Source organism: Schistocerca piceifrons, chromosome 2 (genome assembly GCF_021461385.2).
Source record: "Schistocerca piceifrons isolate TAMUIC-IGC-003096 chromosome 2, iqSchPice1.1, whole genome shotgun sequence".
NCBI classification, from domain to species: Eukaryota; Metazoa; Arthropoda; class Insecta; order Orthoptera; family Acrididae; genus Schistocerca; species Schistocerca piceifrons.
In genome coordinates this window covers 1207303-1223844 of record NC_060139.1, presented here as the reverse complement: position 1 = coordinate 1223844, position 16542 = coordinate 1207303, and the positions used below count along the sequence as shown (strand labels likewise).

Sequence of the window (16542 nt, the reverse complement as noted above, 5' to 3'; positions counted from 1 at the left end):
AGTAATGTCTGAAGTAGTGTTGGAGGGAATGGACACCATGAAACACAGCAGGGCTGTCCGTAAATCCACAAGAGTACCAGGGGGTAGAGATCTCTTCTGAATAGCACGCTGCAAGGCATCCCAGATATATCGATAATGTTCATGTCTGCAAAGTTTCGTGACCAGCGGAAGTGTTTAAACTCAGAAGAGTGTTGCTGGAGCCACTCTGTAACAATTCTGGACGTGTGGGGTGTCGCATTGTCCTGCTGGAATTTGCCAAGTTCGTCGAACGCACAATGGACATGAATGGATGCAGCTGACCATACAGGATGCTTACGTACACATCAATTGTCAGAGTCGTATCTGGACGTATCAGGGGTCCCATATCACTCCAACTGCACACGCCTCACACCATTACAGAGGAGCCTCCACCAGCTTGAACAGTGCCCTGCTGACATGCAGGGTCCACAGACTCATGAGGTCATTTGAAACGAGACTCGTCCGACCAGGCAATATGTTCGTAGTTTATCCAACAGTCCAATGTAGGTATTGACGGGCCCAGGCGAGGCCTAAAGCTTTGTGTCTTACAGTCATCAAGGGTACACGAGTGGGCCCTCGGCTCCGAAAGCCCGTATCGCTGATGTTTCGTTGAATGGTTCGTACGCTGACACTTGTTGATGGCCCAGCATTGAAATCTGCAGTAATTTGGGGAAGGGTTGCGCGTCTGTCACGTTGAACGATTCTCTTCAGCCGTCGATGGTCTCGTTCGTGCAGGATCTTTTTCCGGTCGCAGCGATGTCGGAGATTTAATGCTTTACCTGTTTGCTGATATTCACAGTACACTCGTCAAATGACCGTACGGGAAAATCCCCACTTCATCCTTACCTCGGAGATGCTGTGTCGCATCGCTCGTGTGCCGACTATAACATAATGTTCGAACTCACTGAAATTTTACTAAGCTGTCACTGTAACAGCAGTATCCGGTGTAACAAGTGGGCCGGACACTTGTTGTCATATATAGGCGTTGCCGACCGCAGCACCGTACTCTCCTGTTTACATATCTCTGATTTTGAATACGCATGCCTATACCAGTTTCTTTGGCGCTTCAGTGTATTTCCTATTATTTTATGGATAACTGTTGTATTCACCAATCACTTTTGGCGTCCAAAATCAAAGGTAACAGAAAGCGAACGTCCTACTGCAGAAAAGTAGTTTCTGTATGCAGGTGGGTTTATACACGCTTGTAACTAATTTTTTCGTGGGGTGTTTAAACCTATAACATAAATAATAGAGGCAACACAGTATGAAACAAGTAACAGTCGTTTATTAAAATAAATTACACGCTTTGCACGATGAAGACGAGTGGCACTGAAATGAAAGTTGTGAACACTGGTGTTGGCTGATTAGTGTGATAGTTGTTTAGTCTGGAATGGTGTAAAGTGTTTATGATTCAGGACCGAATAAAGTCGAACACTTTGACAATCAGCGCTGACTGCCCGATGACGAGCTGTGAACAGCTACTGGGCCGTAACTGCAGCAACTGCCGGTAACTGTTGGGCAGCCGGAACTGGTCGACAGCTGACGGGTCTACTGAGCGAAGCGGTGGGTGCGCTTCATCCGCGAATGGTGGAGGGATGTCCACTCTTATCTAATGGAGGAAGTAGCAAGTGGTCCCCGACACTGGCGCCCTCTGTGGAGGTTGATATAGCTATTGGCGGATGGAGCGGAGCATTTGTGAGTCGTGCAGCGGAAGCAAAATAAGGTTCAAGTTGGCTGCGCCACATATGTAGCGACTGATCGTAACTACGCGGCGCCACGCTGAAGACTGCCTGCCTGGTTAGGCCCTCTCTGGACTGAGCTGTGTACCGTGCGCGAGGTCGACACAGCACTACTGTAACAAGGTGCCACCTATGTTATACACATTTCTGTTGACGTTTATGGAATCGTGTAGATTGCGGTCTGTAGCAAATATTATGAAATTCGTTACTTAGAACGAATAACGGATGAGTTAAGGCTATCTGTTTCGTACAAGTGACTATAATGATAGTGTGTTCCGGGTTTTGTTTTAAATTAAGACCACTAAATGTCTCAAGCGATGCACCGTACGAAGAAAATGTTCTAGATGGCAAGTTAATAACAGTAACGGGTCACACGTATCGTACAACTGGCCACATTCGTACCACCCCTCCTTCTTATTTTCAAGTGGATTCCATATCCAGATTGTACGCCAAACATAAACACGATTTACTCAAACCATTGTCTCCCAATCGTGGTAGCTGGCGCTGCACGCTGTAATCCACAAATGTCAAGAGCACTTTTTTTTTGCAATTAAGTGTTTCTACATTTCCTTTACTTCTGTGTTCTAACGGTTGATGTTGATGCTGAAATGTTAGATGAATGTGGCAAATGTGAGGGAACAGTACGAATAATCTGAACAGACATTGTCATTTCTTGCATATAAGCTTCATTTCAGAGGCCGTCCTCGAACTTCACCATCAGGGTGACTGATTCCGGTTTGTTGTCTTGTATCCCGGATGTGACAGCCACGTATTAGGAGTTGGTAACAGGTGAAAGCTTCACGAGCATAACGAGGGAAAAGTTACAAGTCAGAGAGGCAGTTGTAAACGACAGAGCACAACAAAAGGCTTACACAAAATATCAGATGCCTCAAGTCACGTAGAAAGAAATATTTTCAGCTGGTGGCGCCATAAAGACGCCAGCCGCGCTTAAGAAATAACACTGCAAGACATAAAATATCGTTTCAAAGCGAGGTTAAGAAGGGGATAATGGAGAGAGTATCAGGAAGGGGCACATATACGTCATGAAGAGCCTATAGCAGGAACAGGACATGAATTTGCAACAGACCCCTCCTCACCCCCCCCCCCCCCCCGTCTCTACACACCTTTGGAAAAACAGTGTTGGCAAGGGCCCTTCAGCGTAATGCAAAGTCAGGGACTGGCGGAGCCGAGAGGGGAAGTGATTAAAACTCGGATGCAGACCCTCCAAGGAGAGAGTGACGGCAGTTAGAGGGACAGGAGTAGGGGACAGATAGGCCGGGCAGGTCGTAGCGGAAGTGGGGAGATAGAGTACTGGGAGAAACAGCCGAAGCTATTTGCCGAGCAGGGTTATCTGCAGCAGCTCGGAACAGCAGATGGAGTTCTAGCTGGGTGGCTGAGGACTCCTGCGTGTCATGTCGGGGGTGCTAACGTAGTCAGTGCTGGTATGTTATTTTAACAGACACCGTCTCTGTATAAAGACTTGGTCTTCCGTGAATGCAACTCATTTAGAGCAAATGTGTGCTAGGTTGAGAATATTCTCTGAATAAAGTCAAAAGTTGTAAGACTCTCACAGTGTTCATCATTCTGTACTGATTCCAATCCTTGCCTTTTGTAGTAAGGAAATTTTAACAACATAGTGAGGTCAAGATATTCTCTCTCTCTCTCTCTCTCTCTCTCTCTCTCTCTCTCTCTCTCTCTCTCTCACACACTCAGACTGACCCACTATTCCCGTTTTCTCCGAACTCTGTCGCCCAGTCCCAAGCAACACTCACGTCTGGGACGCGTCAGTGTGTTTTCATCCAACTGCCGTAACTCTCGCGCTGGCCACTACGAGGCTGTCAAAACGACAGCAACAAGGTGCAACATCTGTGAAGTGACTGTGGCAGGCGCAGCTGCCGTGGTTACTCACCAAAGTGAAGCACGCGATTGATGCGAGACAAGGCGGCTCACCAAAATCATCCCGATGGGAACACAATACTATTACATCCACGTCGTTGTTCCTGGATCATGCTAAGCATAGTTTCTAAACGGACATTGAAGCAGCTAACCATACTGTACTGTACAACCACATTTGCAACGCTAAAGTAAACTTCAAGCACAAATATCTACCGTCAGAAAATAAAGGTTTACATTTATATCACAAATGAAGTGTAGAATCAAATGCATCGATTCGTATTTGTAAAAATGGACACGCTTGATATTTGTCGATTACAGCGTCACTCACCTTGAATGGAAAAGAACTGTTTGAGTAAATCGTAAGTATTTATTAGGAGTATAATCCGAATGTGCGACAAAAAATCGGTGATTTCCGTTAGAAAATACCAAGTTGGTGACACCCACACAGGAGGGGTGGTTGGAAAGTGGCCACTTGTAGCTCAGACGATATACCGTCTTCACGAATTACTATTCGATACACCTAGCAGCACTTGGCAGAATAATTCTGACCGAGACGCGACTGTAAATACTGGGCTCTCGATTCTTTTCAGGAGACCCCTCAACTGCCACGTCGGCGTTCGGTAGGAACTTAGCAACGCTGAAACTCACTTTAAGTCCAGAGATGCTCGTTGTCGCAGTTCCCAGTGGTTGTATTTTTTGTCGTATCGACCATACGTCACTGAATAGATCTCCCCTTTACTAATATTTTCTTTCATCCAGAACATTTTTTCCGTACCATGCGTCATTTTCGAGGTATTTAGCTGTCGCTAGTTGACACAAAGATTCTATAACATTCTTTATAGCGTAAAGTCGTGTTTGTGTTGTTTATGACGATGAGACAAAGGAGAGAGTGAACCACAGTGCCGGTGCGGGTATTGCTCACTTAGGAAAGCACAATTGGAGGGGAGGGGAGGGGGGGGCTGCTGGAGGACGGATCGTCAAAATGTCGCATGTCATCATTCCTCCTGCGAGGACATTCTAATTTCAACCAGGATTTTCCTGTAGTCTCGTTATCAGAATCCTTATGCCCCTATCTTTTCAAGCCTTGCTGTTCGAATACTGGTGATAATCGTTTTTCAGTAACAGTTTTCTAACCGCCTACCTCCGACTGAAAAGAATACGCTACAGACGGCGCCTACGGAGGCGGGAAACATGTGAATTTTGTGTTAATTTCCTTTAAAAAAAGTGGAGAAGGGAAAAAAGGAAATGTGTGTTACAGAATAACATATCAATATAAATAATGCATTCTTTTCGACCAATGTATAACGTGGTGGGACACATATTTGTGAGGTTAACAGACAGTTGTCAGTTGCGTTATCGCAGCCGTGTGTACAGAGTAGTGTTTTCGAATTAATTCAAGAAAGTCAGATTTTCTTCCCTCTCACATTCATGTGGAACGACATGTAATAATTTTCTGATCAAAATCTACGCCGCACGCCAATCCAGGCGCCACCCTTGATAGAGAGATTGAGCTTGTTTGGCTGTATCTTCAGAGGCACCGGTGTCTTGGCGACTACCTGGAAGCTGAACTTGGACATCAAGTACAGGAGTACCACCTTCGCCTCCATCAACGCGAACCTCTGGGCTGGAAAAAAATAAAACAATTGTCATAAAGGACATACATATATTTTTGGTAGAACTTAACAGGCAGTTAGAATACGTATTTTTCATGAGTGGGTGAATGTAGACATTACGACTGAACGTCAGCATAGGCGTTTTTTTTCTGGAAGTTCCCATTCAGCTTAAACATTAGAACACGCATAGTCTTCAGATTACGATTATAAGTCTTTCAAGATCTTAACAGCTAAGCATTCTCGGAATAAAGATGACAGCTGTCACTTTGCCAACTGTTCTGTTTATCACATAATAATATTCTTCTCCAGTAGTATGTATTCTGACTAGTGTGCAAGATTATACAGTAATCTCAGATAACGTTTTCTACGACCTGGATAAAGCATTTTATCGTGGAAATCACAGAATTCCCCAAGATAAATTAAAGTTTTATGGGTTTGATGGATAGCCAACCAATGAATAATGCACCAAAATAACACAGAGAGTAGTATTTAGTAATTCATACAATACTGTCTGGGGCATATTTCTGACAGGGGAGAAATCACATATGGCGTTCCTCAAGGCTCAATCTTAGGTCCACTATTGTTCTTCATATAAGACGATGATGTTTGGCTTGTGCTGCATGGTCATCAGTGCCCGTACAAAGTCCTAATTTGTACACACTCCAATTTTTATACAATCCAATTTAGTCACTGTCATGAATGATGATGAAATGATAAGGACAAGGATGATGAAATGATAAAGACAACACAAACACACAGTCCCCAGGCAGAGAAAATCCCCATCCTGGCTGGGAAACGAACCTGGGACCCCTGTGATCCAGAGGCAACAACACTATCCACTAGATCACGAGGTGCAGACCCTCATACATATATATATATATATATATATATATATATATATATATATATATATATATATATATATATATATATATATATATATATATATATGATATCCCATATAATATACAGCAAGCATAATTAGTTCTTTTTGAAGATGACACTAGTACTGTAATCAATCCAAGCATGCGTACAGAAACAGAATAAATGGTAAACAGTGTTGTTAAAAAATATCATTGATTGGTATCCTGTGAATGGTGTCAGCGTCAATTTTAAAAAGACACAACATATTTAATTCTGCACATCTAGAGGTACAACACCAATGATAAGTGTAATAGGGTGGAAACTTCAAAATAGGGTGTAATAGGGTGGAAACCTCGAAGTTCTAAGTGTCCATACTGATGAGAATTTAAACTGGAAAAAACAAATTTTGGAACTCCCCAAACAACTCAGGTCAGCCACATTGGCGCTTATAATCATAGTAAATCTTGGGGGGAGACAGACCAGTAGCTGACATATTTTAAATACTTTTATTCAAAAATGTCATACGAGATAATATTCTGGGGTAGCTCATATTTAAGCCCAAAAATGTGCAGTGAGGATAATACATGGCATTCACCCATGATCAGCTCGTAGACATCTGTTTAAGGAGTTAGACATTCTCACTAATGCTTCACAGTATAATTTATTCCCTCACTATGTTTGTTGTAAATAATCCACTACAGTTCGAAAGAAAGGAACAACAGTGTTCATAATTGCAATACTGGAAGGAAAAATGACATTCATTGCTCCACATTAAAGTTGAATTTAGCACAAAAAATGGTGCACAGTGCTAAAGCTAAATTTTTGATCACGTACACAGAGATACAGGGTGTCCGAAAAGACTTTCCCTGATTACATAAATTGATAACTTAGGCTAGATTTTAGATACAAATATGAAACTTCTGTCGAATTGTTTACAACTATCTAACTTTTTTCTGTTTTAGGTTCGCAGTGCTTAAGTATTGGATGAGTTGCAGTGCCCAAGAAGCCATGTTAACCAGTCAGGAGAAGGTACAGTGTGTCCTGTGATACCATGACACACGATCACCAACTACAGTGCAGAGACACTTCCAGACAACATTTGGAAGGAATCCACCTAATGTCAAGAGCATTAAAGCCTGGTATGAGAAGTTCAAGAACACAGGATCGGTTGCTGACCTTCCGAGGTCTGGTCGACCAAGAACCTCAGCAGACAGGGTGGAAGCTGTAAGGCAGTCTTTTCTGTGAAGTCCAAAGAAATCGGTGCGCAGGGCCTCAAGTGAATTACAGATGCCAAAAAGCTCTCTCCATGACATTTTACACAAACGTTTATTGTTTCGTACATACAAAGTGCAAATCGTTCAGGCCTTGTTGCCCAATGACAGTACACGTCGATATGACTTTGCGGTCGAAATGCTATCACGTATTGAGGACGATGATGGTTATCTCAGACGAATTGGCTTTTCCGACGAAGCGACCTTTTTTGTCAGTGGAGTAGTGAATCGCCATAATGTGCGCATTTGGGGTTCATAACCCCCTGGCGAGTTCATGGAGTGCACCAGAGGCAGTCCAAAGGTGAATGTTTGGTGCGCGCTATAGCACGATCGTATTATCGAGCCATTCTTCTTCGCTGAGGTTACCATCACATCTGCAGTGTATCTGGACGTGTTGCAACTGCATGCTGTTCCTCAGCTGTTTCAGTATCACCCCGATGTCTTGTCTCAGCAAGACGGTGTACTGCATCGTTGGGGTTTGGACGTCCGTGCCTATCTCGATATGACCTTTCCTGCTCGTGATGGGCCAACGGTTTGGGCTCCACGCTCTCCTGACATAACCCCATTAGACTTCTTTTTATGGGGTTATGTCAAGGACGAGGTCTACCGAACACGTGTACCAGATCTTGAAATCCTGCGGCAACGGATAACCACAGTCTTTGAATCGATCCCTCCAGTGATGTTGTCTAATGTGTGGACGGAAACTGAATATCGCCTGGATGTGCTACGTGCTACCAAGAGTGCTCATGTGGAAGTTTACTGACGTGTGAAAAAAACTTTGATAGTTTGTAAACAATTAGACACCAGTTTCATATTTGTATCTGACTTCTAGCCTGAGTTATCAATTTATGTAATCAGGGAAAGACTTTTCGGACACCCTGTACAAAATGTCTGAGAGACAGCAAAATAAAATTTGAAAAAAAAAAAAAACTGAATAGAGTTCTTCTTGACAAGTCCTTCTATCCTGTAAAAGAAATTCTATTATAGTAATGTGTAAAAGGTGGTAGGTAGGAATTACTAACTCTACTAACCCATATACATTTATATATAACTTTGAATTGTATAGTATGTATGTGTTTTACAAATTAATTAGCAATGTGAACGCAACATGACTCGTTCCGCGTCATTACGACATGAAACCAACAAACTAACTGCACGCAGTGCTGAGAGAGGGCACAGGGTTGGCCTGAAAGGGCTGTGAACCGAGTTCAAATACTGTTGTCAGTTATGCCTGGAGGGAAATGGCGAGATGGAAGACATATGGGCATGTTTCACACCTCCTCCCAGGGAATTCACGCCTCCATTATCGGTCTACTCCATTATTTCCGGAAGTAATTTTATTGTGCACAAACTGTATTGAACTACTTTGTGAGTGAGAGGAAAGTACTTGTTAGATCCCCTTTCCCCGCTCCACAATCGGAATACCGCCTTTTCTCAGGCATTGCTTGGCTCTCTGTTAGCTCAATAGAATGAGTGTATAAGAAAAGTTAAATGAGCAGAGTTACGAGAAGTTAAAATGTTCTTTCATTGTCTCTCCTGTTGAGACAATCTGAAATTCTTGCATCGAGACAATGCCATGAAGCTTTAATAAAATTTTTGCTCGTTGTCGCAGCTCGCAGTGGTTGTAGTTGCTACTGTATCGATCAGATATCGTTGAATCGATCGAGATGCAGCAATGGTGACGTCACAAACTGCCGAGAACATGATCGATTCCTTCAAATTACAAATTATTTGATATTTTCGAAAGAAATTACGCTGAATAAAATTTGGTCGTGGTCTCATAGCGTACACGTCTGCCTAAGGCTTACGATTACTTTTAATTTCCTGTTTTTCTTACTTAAAAAAACAGTTGACTTATAAATTTGTTTTTGGCCTGGATACGCCTTGAGCAATCGCAACTTTTCTTCTTTCTTTCACCGAGACAAGTTTCTCTGTAATTACAGCAGGTAACTTCAGCGAAACACGCGTGGATAAAAAAACGGTAGCTGTGTTTACTCAATGTGGAACCCACGGAACCGCGCTGCTGCTACGGTCGCAGCTTCGAATCCTGCCTCGGGCATGGATATGTGTGATGTCCTTAGGTTAGTTAGGTTTAAGTAGTTCTACGTTCTAGGGGAGTCATGACCTCAGAAGTTAAGTCCCATAGTGCTCAGAGCCATTTGAACAATTTGAACCTACGGAAAAACAAATTGTAACCAAACGTAGGAACAAGCGTGAGCTTACAACAGGAGAAGAATATACATATACAGACGTCAGAACATGGACCCACTTGTAGCTTTTCATAAATTTTTTGAGATTATAACTAAAGTTGGCATTACACGTTGATAGACGGAACCACCTTTTCTTCGCTGTGAGGTAGTTGGCTTTAATGCGAAGCGGTTTCCATGAAGTACATCGATCAGACCTCCGGCATAAAAGCACCATACACTTGGTTTCAGTCAGTTTTAATAGACAGTTGTTGAAGCAACAGAACTATTTTCTATGAAACTGAAGTAGCATGTGGAAGATGTAAACGTACGTAAATAAATGAGTTAATCCTGCCACAGGGCAACAAGACAGTATAAGTAACGCTTTTTTAATGGGATGATTCAGCCTGAGTCAGCAAAAATGTTTGAAACGCAGTGGTTTTGATGTGCTTCTTGACTAATAGAGCGAGAGTATTTTTGACGAAAAGTCTGTTCTTTTAGAGTACGATGGATGAGAGCTTAAGTTCTTAAATGCTATGTGATTTTACTAAAAATGTTCTAGCTTAGACATTTGACTGTACTTGGCTTTTAGTTACAGCCTATAGCGTTAATCTGACATATCATTATCGTTTCAAAACTGATAAGATTGAAATGTAAGGTCAATGCTGATAGCTGGAAATTTAAGTTTCGCATTTACAGAAATACAGCATGAAGCCAGAGCTAAACGATGGTTTCTAACACTGAAATGGTGTAGATAGAAGTAAGATTAAAGTAACAAAATTTACTAACAGAAAATAGCTTACCAATGCAAATGCGAGGTCCGGCGCCGAAAGGGAAGTATGTGAAGGGCTTGATGCGGTGCTTGTTCTCCGGACTGAAGCGTTCCGGGTCGAAACTTTCTGGGTCTGGGAAGTACTTTGGGTCGCGGTGGATGGCGTGTACAGGAATCCAGATGATCTCGCCTGGCCTCACGTGGACGCCTCGGCACACCTCCGTGTCCGGCAGCTGGTAGGGGTGCACACACACCCTGTCCAGCGCCACACCTGGCGTGTACATCCGTAGTGTTTCTGCCAACAGGAAAACAACACTCTTATCAGTCTGAGCATTCCTTCAGACGTTCGCTACATGACATAAATCTTCTACATCGGAAATCACATGGGCGTCAAATGTCATTTGTTAATGAGATTCTGGATAGCAACAGATACACACTTTTACAGTTACAGTGTTTACTGGCCATCAAACATTAATACAATTCATATCGCCGGGTCCAGCCATCAAGGAAACATTAAAAGCTGCAAAATAAATAAATAAGTAAAATAAAATAAGTGAGAACTGAAGTTCTAGTAGTTCACCATGTATCACAGGATTCAAAAAGTGACACTTGATAATAACATAAATTTAAAATGGAACCACACAACGCAGGCTACGGTAGCATTTTGAAAGCAGACGTTTCTGATTCCATTACCTACCGTCGAGCACCGCTGACCGCATGGCGGAACGAAAATTCGGTCGAGTTTCGCGCATAAAATTTGAGATACAAGTACATACAAGTAAGTATTCGAACTTTTTTTGGATAATGAGGAATTTTATAAAATCTGTACTTGTATCGAATCAATGTTACCAGCGTATCCGAGTAGTGAGTGGGTCAGTGATTGCTGACGTGCTAGCTTCTGTAGAGACGTTAACACACATCTTCGTAAAGTCTTCTGATTATGTCGAAGAGAAGGGTCTGGAGAAAAGTATTTGCGATATTCAAAACTATACCAGTGACTGACGGTTTGTCAACACAATTATCATACCAATATCACCAAATGTCAGAGAATGCAAGGACGTTTTATTAAGAGAGCTGAAGAAAATGTGTGGGTTCACTGAATTAAATGGCCAAGCAGCCACTGCTCCACTGTTGGATCCAAGATTTCAAAACCTAAATTTTCAAGATCCAGCAGCATGAGGGCGATCCACATAAGACTCAGAAGTGTGGTTTCTCAGCAACAAAGTAGCCCAAATGAAATGGAGGAATCCGAATTTTGGAAACATCAAATATCTAGCGCACGGCAATAAAAAGAAAAATGAAACACACCGAAGTGGCGGAGTATCTCTTTATCTGTCAAACTCTGCAAACTCTTAAGAAATTTGCTGAATGGGAAGAAAGTCCTTTGTCATGTTTGTACAAATATGCACAACAATATCCTACCGTCCTTGCAACATCTGTGCCTAGTGAGAGTTTATTTTCAAAAGTTGGTGGGTAAATTGCTCTTTTGGAGATACTTTCCAAAAGGTGTATTTTTTGTTGAACTTTTATTATTAATAAGGAAATGAAAGTATTTAATCTGTCTTATTGCCAACGAGCGTGCCACAGTGCTAACACCGGTTACCGTCAGATCAACGAAGTAAAGCAATGTCGGGCCTTGGCTTGCATTTGCACGGGTGACTGTCCAGGTCTGCCGAGCGCTGTTGGCAAGCGAGGTGCACTCAGCCCTTGTGAGGCCAGTTGAGGGGTTGGGTTACTTCACTGAGAAATAGCGGCTCCGGTCACGAAGACTGACAACGGCTAGGAGAGCGGTGTGCTGACCACGTGCTCCACCACATCCGCATCCAGTGATGCCTGTCAGCTCAGTACCAATGGATCTTCTGAGGCTTGTTTGGACGGAGAGAGAGAGAGAGAGAATTTGTTTTATTAGGATGCATAAAATAAGGCAGCGAGTAAAATACCATACGATGGAGGTCTGATAAGTCTAGTAAAAAGCAAGAAAAAAACGTTTGCTTCATAAACAGTTGTCCTCACTCCTCGACACAGTCTCCTCCGAGGCTACGCACTTGGTGCAGCAATCCTCCAGCATCCCATCACACTCTGCAAAATATATGACTGCAGAGGTCACTTCCTTATTTGATGAAAGTTTCTTCCCATCAAGCCAAAGTCTCAAGTTCGAGAACAGGAACAAGTCACTTGGGACTAAATCCACGTTGCGTGAGGAACCAGTTCGAAGCCCAGTTCATCCAATTTTGCCATTGATACCTTTGAAGTGTGGAATGATGCATCATCCTGATGGTAGAATACTTTTTTGTCTGACAGTCTTGATCTTTTTCCAGCCAACGCAAGTTTCAAACGATCCAACAATGAATCACAACAGGGTCCATTTATAATTGTGCCCTTCACCAAGAAAACTTTGAGGACTGTTCGTTGGGAATCCCAAACAAAAGCTGCCACTACCCAACAAAATGGACTTTGCCTTTTTCGATGCCCACCAGCCATTGGCCGTAGTTTTTACTGCCGTTTTGACTCTGGTGTGTAATGCTGGCTCCAGGTTTTATCAAAAGCCACAAATCGGTGCAAAGGCCTTGAGGATTGCGATTAAACATCCCCACACATTGTGGTGAAATGTCGTGCCAGATGAGCTTTTGGTAGACTGTCGCGGCATCCAGGGGCGTTGGCAAGGGTGGGGGCTATGGCGTCTATAGCCCCCCTCCCCCCCCCCCCCCCACCGTGGAGTATCATATTACACTGGATAAAATGACTTCAGAAATCAGCGAATATAATACTCCAACAGATGAGATCATTATTTTTTATAATTATGTAGCAACATAGGTTGCAATGTATTCCAAACACATTTTAACAAAAGAATAAGAAAGGCAAATAGCTTACTACCTAAATCAATAATATCGTTCAACTTAAAATAGGCGTCTTATTATTTATTAATACACATTTTTTACCCTGAACTCAGAAACAATTACCAAAAACTAATTTAAGCAACACCAAATTTACCAATTTGTCGCTAGAGGACCCCAACTCTCCTTTTGTTAAGCTATATTCCATAACCCCAACCCTCTCACCCCCCCCCCCCATTACCCCCTCCCCCTTGACCGACTTCCAGAATCGCCCATGGCGGAATCCATCTTGCACACAGCTTTCACATAGCCAATTCTCCGTGCGGGATGTCACGCAGTCGCTCAGTTGAAATGCATGCAGTCTCTGCAGTCTCTCGAATTTTTATTTGGCGGTCTCGCATCGCCACGTCACGGATATTGTCAATGGTTTCTTTTGTGATGATTTCAGCTGGACGGATTTCGTCTTCGGTGCTGGTCCGACCACGTTTAAATTCACTAATCCAGAAGCAAATGATCGTCAATGATGGTGCAGAGCCCGCATGAACTCGATCCATTTCTATTTTGATTTGTGCGGCAGTCCAACCCTTCAAATGAAAACGATTAATAACGTCACAAAACACGGTTTTCTCCATTTTCAATAGCAGTCGAAACACTGACCAATTCAGAGGGCTCTCAACAATAAAATGCACGCTGTACACTGTTGAAATTCTTTATACGATTCTGGCAATGATCAAGCTTACCAACCATGAAATTGCAATAAAAATGTTAACTTTTTTCATGGAAATTTACTGGACTTATCAAACCACCCTCGTGTATACTCAGCAGTACTTCACTTGCATAGAAAGTATCGATGTGAGTGGTACCGATACTATTGTAGTACTCATGGAAGTAATATCGCAGGACGACTTGAGTACTAATCTTCTGAGCAGGTAGCGATACTTTGATGGTATCGGAATATCACTAGTTTTGCGGAGCGGAATGGAGCGCTCAAGAGTTCAGCGACGGTAGCGGAGTAAAGACAGTGTCGTAACATAGGTGACGATGACTTGCTTGAGGTGGCTGTCCGAAGCGAAATACCTCAAAAGAATACTCCAGGATTCCACAGTCTCACTCACTGAGATTAACATTTCATCGGACAGCAATATTAAGCATTTACGTACATTTCTCGACTCTAATTTTCAAGAAGAGAGAAAGACCCATGTACCAAATGTGCCCCCATATAAAAAAAATGGGCTTTCGATCAAGTAGATCAAAATGTTCTACACATTCCTCATGCCAGTAATCACTTACAGACAGGAAATCAGTGCACTGATTGCGGACGCAAACGTCGAAAGGTTTCAGGCGCTCCAAAATAGAAACTGTTTCACCAGGTGAAGATCGGGTACTGAGGAACATATTTATGGAATAAAAATTCGCTTCAGCTGCCTGTAGTTTTCTTAATTTAATCTGCTACTTGTTTCGAAGCTTCAAGCTTCATCTGGTGACACTAAATAATAATGGGAGCATAAATTTGTAGCAATCGGACCAGTCAGTCACGGAAGTGACTATACTAATACTGCGCTAGTATTAGTCCTAGTCGAAGGAAAGGGAAATTTTCTCAGAATTCAATGAAGGTGCGGTTGGGCGATGAAATCTGGGGCCCCTAGCAGAGTGTGGTAACAGTCAACAGCCAGCGGGCCAGGCAAGGTAAACATGGCACTCGCGGGCATGGAGCTGCGACGGCAGTACTGCACGCATAATTTGTTTTGAGTGTAGCAACACTGAGGCAGAAAACTGCAGCGTTGCTTTGAGTTATTGTGATGTATGAGGCGGGGCACTAGGCCAGAGCCAAGAGTGGCGATTTGTAAGTAGCTGACATGTGGGAATTTATCCCTGCCATATTTTCTGTCTCTCTCTCTGACACTACATCAGAAGCAAGGGGAAAACTGACATAAATAGATGGACAGTTTTAGCTTGGGGCAGAGTGTGCCATGTCAGCCAAGTGTCGGGACAGACCTGTGCTGGGCTTCACTACAGGGGCCAGTCTAGCAGCAATGTTATAAGTATTCTGCATAAACTTGTATTCTGTTTTCTGTGTATTTGTTCGGGTTGTATTCCGCATCCGAGGACACAAGAGAGGGGCGGGACAGAACGGCAGCCTGGAACTTGGAGCTCGCACTGTCCCCCTGAAAGAGGGCAGTGGAAGCAGTCTGCAGCGGGTCCAGGAGGGGCTCGGTTCCACTCCACTCTACAGGCCACGTTTGCTTCCCACCTGGTGTACCGGGGTCGGGGCAAGGCGTACGCTGCAGGAGGCACGGCAGTGCTGCAACAGTGCCAGAGATGGAAGTGGGTGTTGCTATTCGGCAAGCACCACTAGCAGCAAGTTGCAGCACAGCATCCACGAGGGTGCGGGTTGAAGTCTGGTCCTGTCCTGGAAGCAGTGGCGGCCCAAGATCCACGGGTGACCAGTACCCCCACCTTCGTCCCACGGTTGGACAGAGCAAGCCAAACAGGGTGGAGGGCGGTGAGGACAGTACCAGGGACTGTAGGAGTCTCCGGAGTCGCGGGCAGCAGCGCGGCGCAGGTCACAGCGCATCGGCGGGCGGCGACTGGGAGAGCGCGGCCGACTTGCAGCGGGGTGGCCTTGTCGACAGCAGCAGTGGCATCGGCATACCAGCAGTCTGCTGAGCCGGCTGGACTCGCGTGACAGTGCGTGAATGCTTCACCCATCGAGTACTGTAAATTGTATGAATAAACGAATGTTACCAAATACTGCTGTAACACTCTGCACTGCCCTTGGTGCTCTTGAACTTGCTCGGCCTCCTGACAAAATATGGCACTGTGGGTCCCTCCTTAAGCTCTGCCATCTAGAATCTCGGGTTTGACACACTGACCCCACAACAGTGGTGTCAAAAGTGGTGGCAGTTACAACACCGTTACCGGATTTCCACTCCCACATCTTATGTCGAGCGAGTAGCGTTGAGGTGTGCCTGTGTAGAGGGGTAGTTCAGGTGTTTGGTTGCATTCACGATGGGTGGTCATGCACTTCTTGTTATGTTTTGTCGTTCGGGAGGTGTTTGTCCATACCAGTACAGAGAGGGAAGCAGGACTGTTCACCTGCACACAAACACGATGTGGATGGGGAGTGATATTTGATTTATTATGTATGTGTCATTCTTTTGTGTTTTGAATGGTTACGTATGAATTAGGACAGACTTTTTAAAGGTGTTTTTTGTAAGGCCAGAGGAGCCTGTAGATTTATCTGGATTCAGGGGAAAGGGAGGACATGATAACATAGCACCTAAGTGATGTAATTCTTGTAACATGACAGATCACGGATTACCATTACAAAGTGGGTGCTAAAGAGTTG

At 43.7% G+C, this 16542-nt stretch overlaps 1 protein-coding gene across 1 annotated transcript in view; it reads right to left on the bottom strand.

The window, feature by feature from the left end:
* Positions 1 to 1281: 1281 nt before the first annotated feature.
* Positions 1282 to 16542, bottom strand: part of LOC124777250 (cytochrome P450 9e2-like) — a 72371-nt gene continuing 57110 nt past the window's right edge. Inside the window, exons 7-8 of the mRNA XM_047252576.1 lie at positions 10391 to 10654; positions 1282 to 5277 (exon numbers count right to left, since the gene is read on the bottom strand). Coding sequence (XP_047108532.1) covers positions 5111 to 5277; positions 10391 to 10654 — 431 coding nt within the window. The 3' untranslated portion in view covers positions 1282 to 5110. The remainder of the gene's footprint in view (positions 5278 to 10390; positions 10655 to 16542) is intronic.